This window comes from Pomacea canaliculata, linkage group LG2 (genome assembly GCF_003073045.1).
Source record: "Pomacea canaliculata isolate SZHN2017 linkage group LG2, ASM307304v1, whole genome shotgun sequence".
Taxonomy (NCBI): domain Eukaryota; kingdom Metazoa; phylum Mollusca; class Gastropoda; order Architaenioglossa; family Ampullariidae; genus Pomacea; species Pomacea canaliculata.
In genome coordinates, this window is record NC_037591.1 from 31667384 (window position 1) to 31684703 (window position 17320).

The following is a 17320-nucleotide window of genomic DNA, read 5'->3' on the forward strand; positions in this document are numbered from 1 at the left end:
CACCCGCACACACACACACATAAAGCACACACGCGACCCCCTCAACACATATACATATAACGGGGACAAGGGACACTCCGTCAGACACCATATGGTATTCACCGCCCAAAATATCTGGAGACCGCTCGACCTGTCGTACCTGGCGAAAGTGTCTCCGCTACAAAACAGAAGGAAATGAAGAACAACAGAGAGAATAAAAAAAGGGTGTAACTGGGCACACATACACTTATACATAAATTATACCATTCCGAGGGCACGATAACGCAGTCAGAATCGTTCTAAATCTTGACTCTCTTATCTCTTTCGTTTTCGATTTAAAAAAATATCCTAAATACGTTTATTTTCTTGACTTACAACATACTATTTTTATGACCCAACCCTGCAGCTTTAAATAGTTTTTGTTCTCGATTTTCACACCTGAAATGTTACTATAAATTAACTGCATTTTAATGGCAGTCATCATTCTCAGACATCTTGTTCTGGTGTGTATCCCGGAAAGAGTAAGCTAACATTTTATTCATTACGATTATGTTCAAAAGTGTTTTGGGTGTCTTTTTTTTTTTATTGTGGGCAAGGAAGGAGGAACTATCTACATCTCGCAGAATTTCTTTTAACATTCTTGCAAAAATTTCGTCAGTGTCGTAATTTATTAGACTTTTAACCCTTTTAGTTAGGAAGAAGAGCATTGGCATCTTCACTTATGTTCTTTATTATCGTCTGCCAGACCTGGTGACAATGAAGGTCGCTGTACTCGTCCTGGCTTTGTGTGTAGCCGCCATGGCTCAGCGTCGTCCCCCAGAGGAGACTGAACCACCTGTGACCATAACAGTCGGTAAGAATCACCATGGCAGATGGGTACCAATCGTCAAGAGTATCAAAACGCCATGCTTGAAATCGAACCTAAATGACTAAATCTACAAACAGGTTATGCGTGGTTATAACTCTGTGATATGGCTGTAATCGCTATGGTACAGAAACTGCTTCTCTGTCAATCTATATTACTACAAATAATATGGGATGTAATCAGAAAATGAAAAGTAACCGTAAGAAGTAACTAACACACACACACACTAATAATGATACTCTTGAACTAGTGGTTTGTGTAAACGTACAGTTTCGTGTGCACTTTCTGCCAGTATACACTAGCGTTGTTCTCAAATCTCAATGTCATGAGTTCACTTCGTGTTTCAGAGGAGCTGATCTGGCTGGAGGTGGGCAACATCGTCAGGGCAGACCCTCGCATCTCCCAGTCGGAATGCAAGGCCAGTTGTGATGCTCACTTCGCACTGAGCGATGCCCTGGACGAATCTCTCACAGACATCATTTGTCAACGGGAATGTGAACTGTAAGTGGCGGTGGCTTGTTTTTATTCTCTTTGTTTACGTGTAAGTAAATAAATAACTTTTTGGAGTCTGTTCAAACAGTTTGATGGCATTTTAATAATAAAATTTGAGTTAATAAAAGAAAGCACTTACTTTATAAGAAAACTGGATTAAAAATCCGTTTTTATTACTCATTATGCTTCAGTACCACTTATCCTGAAGCCAATATACAATTTTGACTTCACAATAAAAACTATTACCCACAATTAATAGACATGTTTATAAGCACATGCACTACACGAGGACATTGGATTTTCATTGTTCATGTAAGGTAGACACAAGTAGTTCAATATTCATGTACACAGACTGTGTGCTATGCTAATTTATTTGTCAGAAATAGCTCCTTAAAAATAAAAAAAAATACTCTTGTATAACAGTTAATTTAATGTTAGAGATAAAATACTATGTATTTAACAAAACGTTAATCTTGCTTTCGTTCATGTTTTTGAATGTAGAATATGGTCTTAAAACACAGGAATTAACTTTTGTTGAAACAGATGTACTCATTCCTTTTAACACACACATATATAATTCATCATAAGTGCTTATTTGAATGTCTCTTCAACCCTTGTTTCGCATGTCGGCATTATGTCACAATGATTGTACGTGTTTGTCCTCCACAGGGCTGTTTCCGGCCACGAGGACTTCCACCGACCACCAGGTGACCGTGGCGGTCGGGACTAAAGATTTAGGATGCACATCACCAGGGACAAGCCAATATATAGAGTTTTTACTAAGCATTCGACAGTGGAATGAGCGTTAGCTTGACAACAATCAACGACTTAATGATGTAATATTATTTCGTCCAATCGTCTGGATAGTATGTCTACGGCACTTTTTTTTCCAATAAACACTCGAGCTGTTATTAGTACCAACAGTCTGGTTGTCTCATATATGTGAGCAAGAATGGGTTAGGGTTAGAATTTGAATGAGCTTACGCACTGTTACATTCAATTCGTGTGTGTGTTCTTTGTGCCGCTGGAGTGCCATGGCCAAAACTAATATTACATTTGGCGCAGACCTGTATATAGGTTGACTTTTGCATACTGAAGTCGAGACGTCTTTATCTACAGCCTCACAAGAAGCAATATCAAAATATAATGTTTTTATACTGCCTTTCCGCTACAGCTAGAGTACGGTCGACGGCCACTACAAAAATGATGTATTAATAGGCGGACACTCTGCATCTATAGACAGCCTATCTCAGTCGATGCTAGGCACGATGTCCAGAAAAGCACAAAATTTATTATCCATAGGCGATTTAACAAGTTTGTCAAACAAAGTCCGCTAGAACATATGTTAACAAAGTCTCCCATATTTGAACAATCTGGAGTATAAACCGTTTCACATCCCGCCAGGTATCTTCAATAGTATTTGCATGCTTTTCTTGCTTAGATTACATTCTCTTTTAAAAGAACCCAAACATGTCAAACTCCTCCTCCATAATCTCAGGAAATAACATAATCACATTCTTATCCACTACAAATGGTTATTGACTGAACTTCACGGATTTTACTTGTCAGTTAATTAACTTCTCCTTAAGTGACATAAAAAAAAGTGTGTTGATTATGCCAAGCTGTTTATCCTCCGTACCTTGTGCAAACACCTGTGAAAACCACATCCCATGCAAGACTGCTGATTTCTTATCGGCTTTCATTACCGTCCAGCCATATTAACTCTTATCTAGAAGACTGCTTGACGAGTTCTCCCTTGACCATCAGCATCATGATTCTTCCCTTTTCAAGTAGTTTCAGTCAATTTTTATTTTATTTTTTATTACCTTGTTCATAGTTCTGCAACATAATTTTTTCAGAAGTTATTTCATTGTTGCTTCTACATGGCCGATATTTCTTCCACATTTAATTATCTCGAGTCTTTATGTCGGTGAAAGGGTTAGTTAAAGGGAGACAACGATGTGGCAGTGGGAATTATTTCCCTTTACTTCGATGGTCTGCAGAAGTTGTCAATGTGCTGAGGTGTTTGAGGATTTTTGGACCAAAGTAATTTACCTTAAAAAGAACTCCTCATTAAAATACAGGAAGGTTAAAACACATTCACATGAAATGAATAAGCTTTGAAATTTAAGGTTTGTCCATCTGAAGTGGGATTTGACAACAGCGTAAGTGTTAGTTCCAAATAATAATGGTGATTGTAATTACTGCTTTTTAAATAATAATAATAAACACAAATTGAAATGTCCCCGCATGGCAATCATCGCGATGCGCTTGAAAAGAACAGCCCAAGAACCAAATACAGCAGCACAGCTGACGACAACTGAAAGGAAGCTTTTAATTTGTGTTACGAAAGACAACAATATTACACAAGTGCGTAAAAGACTGTAAAGTCGCTGTTTGCATCGTGCGCAGCTAATGTAACTAAATATAATTTTCAAACGTTTTGGACCGTCGCCACAACCTTTTTACAGCCTTGACTATACCTTTAACTGTAGTGTCCACGCTATTATATTGAAAGAGTTTGTTATTGTCAGAATTTCTCATCATATACACACATTTTAAGCTTATAAGAAATTTGGTTATCTAGCTGCTAGAATTTTTAGTTCTGCAGTCAGGGTTGAGGTAGGTAAAAGGAAAAATTTTGAATCCCCGAAATAGTAAAGATTTACTGACTTTATTGTGAAATTAAAAATGTTAGCTTGACTATATAATAAGCACTAGATGATTCCATTGACAAATGGGAAATGACATTTGTGCCACAGTAGTCATATGATATTGAAGAACGGGTATTTGCAAGATAATTTTGTCTTTCCTTTTTCTGTAGGATGGACCCAAGTCCCCTAACCGTGGCACTTGCACGGCTTCAACCAGTTTGCATGGAGATTGTTCAAGCGCCTAGTATCAGCAATTTAGAAGACTTTTTGGCAAAAATAAAAGTCATTGATCCAAAAGTAATGCAAGAACTACAACAGTTTTTAATGTTTCCACTTCGTTGTACTCTTGTAAACTTCCTAAAGAAAACTATGTGAGTATTGACCATGCACTGCATTTATTTTAGTGGTATTTTTTAGTTTTCATCAATATTTGACTAAAGAAAATAAATATTTTGTTTCCTTGCATAAGCCTGTGCTGGTTATGATGTTTATGGCTGAATGTGGGCATATGTGTTTTGTATTTTCAGATGTCATTGTGTTAAGAGTATATTATTGTATATATATATTCTATCACTCTACAATCTTTGATTAATGCATCTAATTTTCTTTACACAGGCAACAGCAAATACTTGTAAATACATGCCAGGCTTTAAGTGTGTTATTAGCCAGAACTACTGTCCACACTTCCAGTATCTTCCTGGACTTTCTTGGGCTTCTTTCAGATACATTTTTTGCAGTCAGCCCAGGTAAAGTTTGTGTAAATGTAAGGGTGTTGTGTCTTTGTGTGTGTGCATGCATGCACATAAAATAGAAAAAGAAGGGAAGGGGCAAGAAAGTAATTTCACAATGAGATCAGAAACATATCAGTCCAGATAACAGTTTGCGTAATAATGAATGTGTGTGTGTTTTTGCATACTTGGTTTTTATGACAAATTACACTAACATAATTATTTTTACAATTATAAATTGTTTTATTTACACCAGATGGCAAGAGAAAACAGAAGTTGTCTGAAGAGGAGACAATGTCTGTGCTAGATGCTGTTGATAAACTTATGACAAGTGCAACTGACAGGCATGTTCATCACCATTAAAACATATGTTGTAAATTTGGTTTCTCATCAGTGAATGGATTGAGGATTCTTCACTTAGAGTAATGATATTATAAAATTCTGAATGTTACAGCACTATCATCATTTATCATCTTTTCAGTGCACAACATATAATTTTGCAAATGCACATGCGTATGCATTCAAACAGGTGTGTACTCACAGTTGATGTATTTTTAAGTAATGTGCAAAGTATTAAAGTAAGAAATCTGTGTATTAATTTTTATTGATTCCATTTATGCATTTGGATGTTTCACCTTAATGCAGTGGTTCTCAAAGTATTTGGGACCGCAGAACACTTTACTAAAGTAAAAAATACAGTGGACCACCAAGGCCTAAAATCACTCTGCATCGCGAATTTCAAATTGAAATTACCTCATTTGTTTCATTGCAATTCAAAACTAAATGTACTGTTGTGACAGTAGTATAGTAATAAGTTTACATAAAATTCATACTTCGCAAAGTATACGTAAAAATTAAAAATAAGGAAGGGCATTGTGTTACTAAGGGGTAATGGATGAGGCAGTTAAATGACACAATGCTCACGCTGTGACATAAAGACTTAGTTGGTAAGCAAGCCTTTTATGTGAACGAGCAGTTGGGTGTCGATAAAATTAAAACTTGTGTGAAATCAGTATTGGCCTAATTAGCATATGCGATTTGAACATCACTTTGCTGTCAGCCGTGGACCACCTGACTTGTGTGTGCAAACCACACTTTGAGAACCACCGCCTTAATGTCTTCGTCGTTTAGTATTTAGTAATCTTCTAATTTTATAATTATGATTTTGGACTTTTGAACATGACAAAACTATCATTTTCAAGGAAACAAAGAATTCTAAGGTTTTTCAGTTCAAATTTATTCACACTCTTTGTGCAGCGTTAAAAAGGCATTATACGCTGTCAACTCTCTTCCTCTTCTTGGGAGCTTGGTTTCACAAATGGTTTCATTGGTGTCGGAGACTAAAAATGGTCGTAACCTGCAACTAAAAGCCATGCACGGACTGAGAACTCTAATGCAGATAAACTGCCAATGTACTTAAAGATTTTTTTCATGGAGAGCCTTTTATTTTGTATCAGTATAAATGAGTACTAGTAATATAAAGAGAGCTTATTTGTCTTTTGTTTTTATTGACCTTTTAGAAAACAGGGTTACTGTTGTATTTAATGTAACATGAATCTATGACTGCTAAGAGAATTAAGGGTTATAAAAAGGTTATTAGGTTATTAATGTTAGAAAAAGTTATGAAAAGTAAAAATTAATTTTGCCATGAGAAATGTAAAATCTCAATAATCAGTAGACTTGCCTTGGCTTTCTGTATAAAGGTGCAGGTCAGATGGCATGGCAGCTAGGAAGTAGATTTGCTGGCTTATTACCAGGTATTTCCACAGCAATGCTGAAAGTGGTGATGGGAGATACCAAGCAAGGGCACCATGTATTCTGTGTAAGGAAAAGAATAATTCTCTCTAACTTACTGCATCAGCTAGTTCTTTTTTGCTGATATTTTTCAAGGGTTTTGGAATCAATGTCTAACTTGTTATAGTCTGTCATTTTGCTGTATTTTACTCTTAGTCCAAGTTGTATGGTCTGCAAGATACCACTGATCAAGAAAATAAAAATCTCACACTGACATTAAGGATATGGCTTCATCCTTTTAAAAGAAATTATGATTTTCCAATGGAGGGAAGAAAATATTTTGTTTGTAGCTCTATCTTGATCAGTTTGAAAAAAGAATGTTAACTGAAATTTCATAAAATTTTGCAGACAGCGCTGTCTACATGGACAGATGTGGTGTGTCTTACATTAGGAGACATGTCTTTGTCAGAGGAACACCAAACCAACAATGTATGGCTCGGTAAACAGGATTTTCTTTTTCCTGATAGTGATAATGTTATTCTGTACAAATATATGTTCTCGAAATGTGTTATTTTGCTTCTTTGTGATGCTTACTTCAGTTCTACTTTGCAACAGACAAGGCTGAACTAGACGAGAAACTCAAAAATCTGGTTGTTGAGCGCTCAGAAGTGTGGGTAACTTCTGTTGTACCACGTGTTGACTTCATGCTGAAGGAGTTCTCTAAACTGAAAAAACATGATAGCTGGAGAGTGCGGCAGACACTTGTAGAAGTGGCACATAGAATTCTTACTGAGTGTCAAGGGTAAATACAGTCTTCAGCTTTTTTTTTTTTTTTTTCGATTACTACTCCAGCAGAAAAATTGTGAATAATATATTTCAAAACAAAGGTTTTTAAAATAGCTGTGATCTACGAAATTCCTCAAATTCTGATAATTGTATTTTTGAGCACCTTATAATGGTCACTCCCTATGTATTTATTTCTAGGCATGTGCAGGTGAAACTGCTGGATACTTTGGTCACTAATTTAGCTGATCATATTTCTTTCCTAAGAACTTCTAGAAAAAGGAACTGAGAAAGCAGAAAAGTTGTTATATCTTTCACATTTTTATCTCTCTCTAGGTCCTTGCGCTCATGTGTGCCAGCCATTTTAGAAATCCTGGTCTCATTGATGGCAGATGAATATGCTCAAGTATCAGAACCAGCAATAAATGCTTTAAGGAATTTTCAAGAGAGGCAAGAAGGAAGTGATGGCTGCAGAAGTTTGAAGGAAATGCTGGAAGAAGGCCTTTTGGTATTGATTACATCATTTGTTAGGAGGATGAAAATGGAAGGTAAGTATCCTGTAATGTTTCCTTGCTTGTAAAATCCTAGTTAAGATGGCTAACTTATGTTTGCAGCATGTCAACATTACATAACCTGATCAGGCCTGCTGCATATTCATGAAATGTGCTTTAAATAAGGTCCAAAATAATAAAATGGTAGTGAATAATTTAGGTCATGAGATGAAACTCCATTTAAAAATCTTTATTTCCTAGTGTGAGCTCTTTATTGACAGTGCCGATCACTGGATAGCCTTTGCTGTGAGGGAAAAAAATACACACACTTATTCCAATAATCTCATTCTTACACACATACAGAGTTTTGCTTACCTGACAGGCTGAAAGTCGGTTGGGGTTTTTTTTGGAGCACTGGTACACTAGAGCATACAAAAGAATGCTGGTTTTAAATATTGTTGTTGTTAAGTCTTGTAATACTGACAGTGCCACAATGCACTCTTTTGTAAATAGCTTTAAAACGCAGACCCGTTTGTTTGATAACAGAAAATTAATCCCATACAAGCTGTTCTTTAAAGGCTTAGTTAATTATGTCTTCTTGGAAATACATGTATCTTTTGTCTGTACCTATTGTAAGCTTAGTTTCATTTTCAAATGGCAAGTAAAATTTCAGCTAGCTTAATTTACTTGTAATCTCCGTTTTCCTCACCCACATTTTCCATATTCTTTCTCCCTCGCACCACTGCATTCTAAGTTGCATCTTCATATTGTCTGGAAGTGTATCTAATAATTACCAATGAGTGATATTTTGTGACAGATGATGTTCTGTTTTAACATTTGCCACAGATGAAGATGAAAAGGTGGCATTGATAAATCTCTTGAATGGCTACATCTCCATGCTGGGTGAGTTCGCAAACATTTTGCTTAACACCTGTCAGAAAGTCCTGTGTGTGGAAGTATATCCTGTAGTTCGTGGATTTGACATGGAAGTTTGATTTTTTAAAGTTTAGACCATTGTGAGCAAAGGAAATCAGTTTCAAAGTTCTCTCTATCCACAAACCATACTCTTATACTCTCAATGCAAGAAGAGACACCTTTAGTCTTGAGACCTCAGCTGGAATATTACAAGATAAGCATTTTATATGAAGTCAGGCACACTACTGATGAATGTAATTAAACAGATTTCCTCTGTCCTATTTTAAGTGGCATCCAAGCTTTATTACATCTTCAGCCAAAGAATGCATGGAATGCACTTTAGAAAATAGTCTATGTTGTTACTAAATAACCAGTTTATTGCCAAGCATGTGGCAGGCTATCATTTTTTAAACCCCAGTTTAGTTTTCAGAACTTTTTTGTTAGCAGCTGTTTATGCAATTCTGATGGTACTTGTTTTGGTTAGTCCTCTCAGAATTTTCTCATTTGTTTTTGAAATGTTACAAGTAAACATAAATGTCACAGCCTTTTGATCAAACAAGCAGTGAGCTGTAATGGATTTACCTTGTCTGCCATTATGACAGGTAACCAGACGACCTTGTTTTTATCACCTCCTCACATGTCTCGCCTGGCACAAGCTCTGGTGCAGGTAATGGAGCTAGACTGCAGTGACCAAAAGATACTGGAGGAAACAGGAATAGGAGCAGGTGGTGGTACCACAGGTAAGTGAGACTTGAAGACATTTGTGTTTTGATCAAGAAATCATTCTTTTTAATGTCTGATTGGGTTAGAAGATATGGGCTTAAATGTTGTTGAATTTTGTGTTCATTTTCAGTTTATGCCCTTTCTAAACAAAATATGTTTAGCAGATTTTCTGTTGTGTAAATATTTTGCTATTGCTTTTATATTTGAATAATATGATTAAAAAAATTGACGGTTATTGTGGTTGTTTTTAGCAATAGCTAATTGCATGTTTCTTGCAATTTTTCAGATCATTCAAAATTTGTAGACCGTGTGACTATCATGAAACCACGTAAAAAGTTTGTGCACTTTCAGAGTGACAAAGTCCAGGCTGGTCTGATGAGGACATGTCATTTGCTGGGTCTACATGGTTAGACATACTTTTTTGGTCCTTATCTTTTTGAATATTTCTGTTTGTACCTGAGTGTATAAGTATTTTCATCAGCAAAAGAACACATAACTAGAAACATTAAATACTTATAGAGGCTTGTCTCAGTTTAGTAATAACATTCTTGATTAACGTTTGAGTTTGTTGGTGCAGGTGAACTGTCTGTGCTGGTAGGAAGTTTTTTGGAAGTGTATCGGCAGAGCACAGCACATCGCCTGGCCTCTGTTCTTATAATAAATGAGATCATGGCAGGAAGTGCAATTGTCAGTGGAGAGCAAGCTATGAATACTCCAGCAGTTAGTATTAAGACAAACATTATAAGGTAAACGACAACAACAAATATTTTACCGATAGCTTAAATCTACCGATGATGAACAAGAAGACTACTTAAAATTTTTGCTTAAAATTTACTTTTACTTTATTTTTTTTAAAAGCTGTTATTATTATTGTACTATGTACATTAAAGTGGCACCAACATTTTCATGTATTATTTGAAAATAACTTGCCTACATCTTCCCTTAGCTTAACTTCTTTTGTTATCAATAACAATAATATTACTAGTTTAAAATTTTTGTTTTACATTTTTGAAATTTAATGTAGAAGAATGACCGTGAAAGTGGGAGAAATACTAAATATCATCTACATTATAACCCATATGCCTACAGTAGAGGTTGGCATTTATTTTCATCTTACTAATAGGGCGTAGAACAAGATTTCTTGAAGAAACTGTAGTCCTCTAAATTTTCATAGTATGTTAATTGGTTTTGCCTTCGGATGGTCTGGCTCAGATTTTATTAGCTTCTGGAAAGGCCAAGCCAGTTAGTGTGAGAATATATAAACATTGTTTATATGCTTACATTGCTCCTGTGATATGTGTTGCCAAACATTTCAGAGCCATATATATCTGTTCAAAGAATTCTACTAATTTGTGGGTAAAATTGTGAAATGAAAATGAAGTAAATTTAAAGGTAAATAAAGCTGAAACAAAACTAAAATCCTTCTGTGTATTTACAGGATGCTGATTGAGGAATATTTATCGCCCACTAACATGACACTGTGTGAAACAGTCGATTCATCACAAAATACAAATTCAAATTCATCCTACTCTGTTTCCTTATATATGATGGAAGAGGCTGGTGAGAAGCCATCTTTTATCCTCACCAAAAACAAGGCCATTTTTTTGTCATGCCTCTATTTGGAAGGTATCGGAATATTTGCCAAGGTAACTTCCCCCTCTAATAATGAGGTTCAAAATTTGCAGCAAGAAAATGAAAAAAGAAAAATTGCTAAATTCCTTTCTAAGAAATGTGGTTGATTGTTATCTGTTAAACTTTGATGAAAGCATTAGTTTTAGTCTGAAATTTATAAACTTCAACATTTTTTTTATTTTAGAACCATTTCAGTCATATTCATGATAAATATTAAAACACCTGCTTCTGTTTACATTAAAAATGATTGCGAGATGAATTTTTTTTATCAATTGTGTCAACAAAACACTGATACAGAGACACCAAATTTTGACATCTTTTTTCTTTTCTTGACAGGCTTTAGGTAAAGACTTCAGGTTTTTGTTGATGGATATTCTTTACATACTGGCAGAAAAAGTTGGCAGCGAGGTGTCTTCTGTCAGTAGCACAGCTTACCTTGCCCTTGTGGATATAAGTTGTGCTTGTGGCTACAGGTATATTTCAGTCTCCTTTCATCCTCTGATGTATTCTCATCCATCGTTTCCATAACAACATTGACACCATCACTATTATTTCCTGTGTCACTCCTTCAGTCATTTCAATGATGCTTTTGTGTTACAGCAACTTAGATGACTTCATCCAAGAGAATTCTGACTACCTGGTCAACTCAGTCTCTTTACGACTACGTCACTTTGATCAAAATCACAGAGCACCTTCTGTTTTGTCAGTCATGCTTCAGTTTTGTAGTGTCAACATTCTGCCATTGGTGTGGGACAGTATCATTGAGGTATGGGAAGTGGAGACTGGGTGAAACAATAAAGCTTTGCATGTATAAAGCATGCATGATAGATGTGTGGAGAGAATGCAAATAAGATCAGCTGATGTGGGTTATTCTTTGATAATGTATTTGTAGGACAATGTTGATTTTAAACTTTCAAACAAGCAATACATTTTTAAAAACAGTCCCTAATACATTGAGGTGTTTGGTATTTGCTTATTGTGGACAGTATGAGAAGTGATTCTTTAGTTCTTTAATGTTTTGATTTGAGGGGTTATAGTGCATTATCTAATGTCATTAAATTTAAATAGGTTTTTTATCAGATCTGTGAGGCTGTTTTTTGTTTTATTTTTATAAGGTTCGAACATTGCCTTTTTCAGGTGAGTTTAATTATATGTTAAAACAAGAAGTGTCTAGATCTGGTCTAATCACCTGCTGATTGCAGTTTCCTTTAATATCAGATTCTTGAGACACTGGATGAAAATTATGAAGACCAAGCTGTGTTATTTCTACGGGTTTTGCATCATGTTATGCTGGCTATTGGACGTTGGTATCCACCACAAGCACAAGTGAGAATTACCTGTATATATTTAACATGGTGCCTGCCATACCTTTATTCTTGAATCACCTTTGTTTTGATAAAACACAACATAATCATTCTTGAAATATTTCTTGCTATCCCAACCTAACAAATCAGTTTATGAGAGTGATCTTTGATTTCAGCTTATAACAATTTATTATTTATTGTTATTGATGGGACGCTTCTTTGTTTTTTGAAGAAGCACGAACATAGGTCTTCCTGCTCATTACCTAAAGGAAAAATTAGATAGCTTAATATCATGTACTCTGTTTTATGTTAGCCCAAACTTGTTAGAAAACAGCATCATGTCACACAACACCTTGATCCTGCAAGACTAGTAGCTGTCCTCCTTGAAAGACATCAACAAAGGCTGGCAGCAGAAAATTTTGATGATGAGCCATTAGATGATGAAAATGTTCTGCAAGAGGAAGAGAAGACAAGAGAGGAGGAACATGACCAACCAGAGGTACCGCCACACATAAAAGCTGTCAAGAAGGTAAATCTTTAGAATACATTAAGACTAGCTTACAAATTATAGTACTTTTATTCATTCAACTTCTGTTGATTATAAACCTTGTTCATGAAATTTCAAGATTTTACACTTCCTATTCTGTATATTTCCAGAGAACTTGTTGGATTATTTTGGATATCATTTATGCAGGTTAATATGATGATGGTGGTGAGAATTCACTTGTTAGTGTCATTTATCCTATACATTTTAATATATGGTGTCACAAGATCTCCAGTCCTTTAATGTCTCTAAATATGCCTCCAAATGCTAATATTGAGAAGATTTTGCAACCAGAACTACCAGACTGGATGTTGTTTTGCTATACTACAGTCTGCAAGTGGCATCAGCTTACATAGCTGAAAATGGAGCTACTCCATTGCCTAAAAATTTATTATGATTATTTATCTTATTTGCAATTTTATTATTGTTTTCAACATTATGTGGAATAATGAAGGCTCCTATTTTACGAACAGGTCTTGCTAAGAGCAAAGAACTTACTGGCTTTAAATAATCCACGGATGGTCTTGCTGGCAGTAGATGTGGTCACTCAGGGATGTATTGACCTTGCAGACCATGAAAGTGAGAATTTTAACTGCATACTGAGGAGGCTTTGTAGTCCTCTGATTAGTGTACTTACATTGAAACCGAAGGTTGCTGGTTTTAGGCTGGCTGGGGCCTGTGTCTGGAAACTCCACCTGCCCACCCAGCAGCCACTTAGCAAAAATGATTTATCAGGGAAGGTAAACGTGGTGAAACGTTGTATCTTCCTGTCCGGGACACTGTGAACCACTTATATATACTGCCTCTCTGCTAGGCTGTAGGACTTTATAACTCTTTCATTTTCTTTGATATTACTTTATATTTTCTGCAGACATTACTGTTTTCCCAGAGAAAGATTTCTTCTTGTTCCTAATTACCCCCAGTGGAGCATAGAGGCGCAAAAGGCTCTTGTACTTGTGTTGTATTTGCTGTTTCCGTAGCAAGGGTTGTTTTACAGGGTGGAGTTGCTAGCCCCATGCCCAACTCTCCTCCTTCATCCACGCTTGGGACTGGCAGGTTACCTGGGAGGTTTTCAGGCAGAGTTGAGAGTTTTAAATGGGATAAACTGTTAATATTGAAAACAACATTTTGACAATTTTGTTTCATTGCTGAAGATGATGCTAACATGTTTTTAGTTCGGGGTGTGTGAATGCATAAGTTTACACGCAAGGGAGAGTCTACGTAGTGCACAGCCATTTGGCTTGTATAAATAGGAGACATTTACACAGATATTACATAGATATTTGTGATCTAAATCCATTCCATTGTTTTTCATTTTCCAGAGACAAAAACACACACACACCACCACCCCACCCCCACCCCTGCCGACCCACCAGAATTTGACACTGCTGTTTTTATGGTATTTATATATAAATATTTAAAGTAATGAGGTAATTTTTACAATTATCCCATCTTGACCCTTTTTATTTCTTTTTTTTTTTTTTTTGCAGATGAACTCCTCCCCATGATACATAAAGTGTGGGAGCCACTGAAGCAAAGATTCTGTGATCACAATAAACTAATTGTCATTAAAGTAAGCACCTGTCTTTGTGTGTGTGTGTTTGCTTACATAAGGATATTACAATCAGTTAATTGTGACTGAACTGACCTGTTAAATCTGCGCAGGCAGTGAAGGCACTTCACACAATGTGCAGTCTGTGTGGTGACTTCATCAGGAAACGTGTGGAGAAAGATATTCTGCCAACCCTGCTCCATTTCCTCCTCAAACAGTCAGCTACCAGGCAAGGCCATTTTACTTAGTGTAATTGCTCTGTGTTTGTGTGTGTGTCATTGCATGTTTGCACGTGTCCTTATGTATATACGTTTGCATATATGTGGGGGTGCATGTCTGAGTGTCTACAGATGAATGCTGACATTCTAGTTCTCATTATGTCTTTCTTTCAAAATAGTTCTTTTTATGTGCTTACAGTGAGGGATCTGGTTCAGCATATCAATACACGCTTGATTATAAACTGCAAAAAACTCTGCTGACAACTTTAGGAGACATTGCTTACATGGTGAGTGTGAAGAACATCTGATGCCATTGGTAAAACTGCTACCTTTTAAGGTTTATTTTTTTTTCTTATCCTGAATGAAAACAAAGAAATTGTTAACTGCTTCCTTTAATCACATTCTCTTTAGGGGAGGGGAGAAATGTTTGAACTGCCATACTTTTTATTTTTTGTCAGATGGAGTTAGATGGAGTGGCTCTTGAACAAGTGATCGACAGCTGTCAACCTTACCTAAATGAACGTCAGCCTCAGAAATTGCAAGAGGTGGGTTCTATTTTTTGGGTGTTGTCTTTTTTTGAAGATCAGTTCCTTAAAATTCCAAAGTCAAAGTTTTTAATGAAGCATTTAGATATACTATTTCAATAATTTTTATTTAATATTTGTTGTTTCCCTTTTTTGGTTAGGCATGCATCGCCTGTATGAAGCAACTTTCTCTTTGTAACTTGGACCTGATATGGTTTAAAATTATCTGGTCTTTACACACCAACAGTTCCAGCACCACCATCCCATCATTTTCAGCCTGTTAAGGTAAAAAAAATCTCAAAAGAATCTGTTAAAGAACTGTGACAGGACATAACAATACTTAAAAACTAATCAAAAAGAGATCCAGCGTGATCCTGTATTCACTGAATCAACATTTGTCGGTCATTCTTCACATTATACAGTTTTACAGTATTACACTTCCTTACATTGCTAAGCCATATTCTAAGAGAATATGAAGTGGTTATGCACATAAGCTTAAGGTGCCTAATGTGTTCATTGTGCATAATGAAGCTACTGCACATTATCAAGAAATTGTGAAACACAAATATTATTTAGTATAAAAAGATATTATGTCACAAGGCACCAGTTGTAGATGTAAAGCATATTATGACCAGTCCTGTTTTTTGTTTGTTTCTGTACCATTTCATATAATTTGTTTTTTACCAAAACAAGACACTTAAGATTATTGCATGTAAAATTTTTGTCATTTGACTATCCTTCAGAAGCTAGTAGTTTTACGTACATCAGTGGCTAAACATTATGGATAATTGTTATTATTATTACATTGGTTTTATTAGACAATTTGTTAACACATTAGCGATTTGAAAATATTCTTTTTTTATTGTCTTGGTTAGAAGAAATTAATACCACAGTGTAATTGCTAATTTTATTTTTTCAGTTATTCAGCAACATTGGAGTCTCTAATGTGTTTTCAAAAAATGTGGGGCTCCTTTTGGACTGTCTGGACAAAACCAGTGAAGAAGTCTTCATATCACAATCTAAAACATCGATTGTACTATGATTTCTTGAATCCTTCATATTTTATCTGAGTGATGAATCACACCTGTAAAAACATTTTTCTCCCCGATTCTGATTATTTCAGAATATACTGCTATGACCTAAAATTTATGTGGCTTGTTTTGATTTTATGCTTGCAATAAAGCATTGGATGCAGTGCATTCACATGTCTGAAAGATTGTGCAGATAGAGTGTGTAATCATGTGAGCATGTTTATTCCGCAGATTCGGTTTATTTTTGGAACTCCAGCATGAAAAATCTTTAACTTTAGTGGAATATATGTTAGTAGCGACATATATTCCAAAACCAATAAACTGTTCAGAAATGGTCTACAACTTTTTTGTATGTCATTCAGGGGCAAGAGCTTGCTATTTTATGAATTTCTGTCCAGTGTGTGTAGGGATAGGAGGGGAGTATGAACTTGGAAAATGTGTTTCTGGTTGTAGTCATGCAATGCTCTAGAAGATAAATAGAGAAGCCACATCTGTAGGTTAATTTTTTGCTTTGTTTTTAGGGATGAAGGAGGTAGTCCTAGAAAGAGTATGTTCTGATATCCAGATTCAGTAGAAACTTAGTGACAATTTTTTTCCTATCACTTGTACTCAAACCACTTTATGTCCTTAGTAACAACTATACATCCATTTACAAAAGCCATCTACCACAAAGTTTCTCTTCCTCTTTGCTTTCTTCATCTAGGTGGTGTCATTTGTTTGCCCTCAGTATTAGTGTACGTGCCATAACTGTCTCTGGAGCAACTTCATTTTTTTTCCCCCTAGAGTCATTTGATTACAGTCTTAAATTACCACAAAATGTTAGAACTGAAATATCTAGCATTTAATAGATTTCATTGAAGTTGTGCATGTTTCTCTCCCATATAGTTTATAATGCACTATTTCAGAGGTTGTAATTTCCTAAAAGTTCGCCTTTGGCAACATAGGCTGCTTAGTACACTTCCCAAATACTAGACAAGTCTTCAGACATTCCTAAACACAAAACATAGCATTATAAAGCAGTTTGGCAGTCTAGAGAATGAATACGTACAAAGCTCTTCGATCTCAGATTCAGCGCTACCTCTAACACGTCGAGGGGAATAAAACATAAGAAGAAAACTTAATTAGAGTCAGTGGATTTGACGTAGACTCGA

General features: G+C 35.8%; 2 protein-coding genes and 1 long non-coding RNA gene across 7 annotated transcripts; 2 read left to right on the plus strand and 1 right to left on the minus strand.

Annotated features, from left to right (window-relative positions):
• The first annotated feature begins 391 nt into the window (after positions 1-391).
• LOC112557268 lies at positions 392-2250 on the plus strand. Its single transcript, XM_025227024.1, has 4 exons — positions 392-500; positions 725-832; positions 1192-1345; positions 2006-2250. The coding sequence occupies exons 2-4, from the start codon at positions 736-738 to the stop codon at positions 2064-2066; spliced, it is 312 nt and encodes a 103-aa protein (XP_025082809.1). The 5' UTR covers positions 392-500; positions 725-735; the 3' UTR covers positions 2067-2250.
• A 1069-nt stretch (positions 2251-3319) lies between these two features.
• On the plus strand, positions 3320-16355 carry LOC112557263 (TELO2-interacting protein 1 homolog). 5 transcript variants are annotated; one of them, XM_025227010.1, is made up of 25 exons: positions 3320-3501; positions 4161-4361; positions 4606-4736; positions 4975-5062; positions 5976-6130; positions 6422-6540; positions 6861-6951; positions 7068-7254; positions 7572-7783; positions 8573-8629; positions 9244-9381; positions 9651-9770; positions 9942-10110; positions 10803-11010; positions 11333-11469; positions 11597-11762; positions 12215-12322; positions 12614-12829; positions 13318-13423; positions 14335-14417; positions 14510-14625; positions 14814-14901; positions 15073-15159; positions 15300-15423; positions 16058-16153. In XM_025227010.1, exons 2-24 carry the CDS (start codon positions 4162-4164, stop codon positions 15420-15422), a joined length of 3105 nt encoding a protein of 1034 aa, XP_025082795.1. In that variant the 5' UTR covers positions 3320-3501; position 4161; the 3' UTR covers position 15423; positions 16058-16153. The 5 variants fall into 5 exon arrangements, with proteins under 5 accessions (XP_025082795.1, XP_025082799.1, XP_025082798.1 ...); XM_025227014.1 differs by having other exon boundaries at positions 12215-12316; XM_025227011.1 differs by lacking the exon at positions 3320-3501 and adding an exon at positions 3553-3706.
• Positions 12341-14586, minus strand: LOC112557270. The gene is made up of 3 exons (XR_003097929.1): positions 14493-14586; positions 13343-13905; positions 12341-12751 (listed from the first exon to the last, which is right to left on the minus strand). It is a non-coding gene; the product is annotated as an uncharacterized LOC112557270 (long non-coding RNA).
• Positions 16356-17320: the final 965 nt, after the last annotated feature.

Coding starts and splice junctions, on each gene's coding strand:
- LOC112557268 (XM_025227024.1), top strand. CDS start 736: ATGAAGGTCGCTGTACTCGTCCTGGCTTTGTGTGTAGCCGCCATGGCT. Junction 833..1,191: donor ACCTGTGACCATAACAGTCG/GTAAGAATCACC, acceptor TTCGTGTTTCAG/AGGAGCTGATCTGGCTGGAG. Junction 1,346..2,005: donor TGTCAACGGGAATGTGAACT/GTAAGTGGCGGT, acceptor TGTCCTCCACAG/GGCTGTTTCCGGCCACGAGG.
- LOC112557263 (XM_025227013.1), top strand. CDS start 4,162: ATGGACCCAAGTCCCCTAACCGTGGCACTTGCACGGCTTCAACCAGTT. Junction 5,063..5,975: donor ATGACAAGTGCAACTGACAG/GCATGTTCATCA, acceptor CTCTTTGTGCAG/CGTTAAAAAGGCATTATACG. Junction 10,111..10,802: donor ATTAAGACAAACATTATAAG/GTAAACGACAAC, acceptor GTGTATTTACAG/GATGCTGATTGAGGAATATT.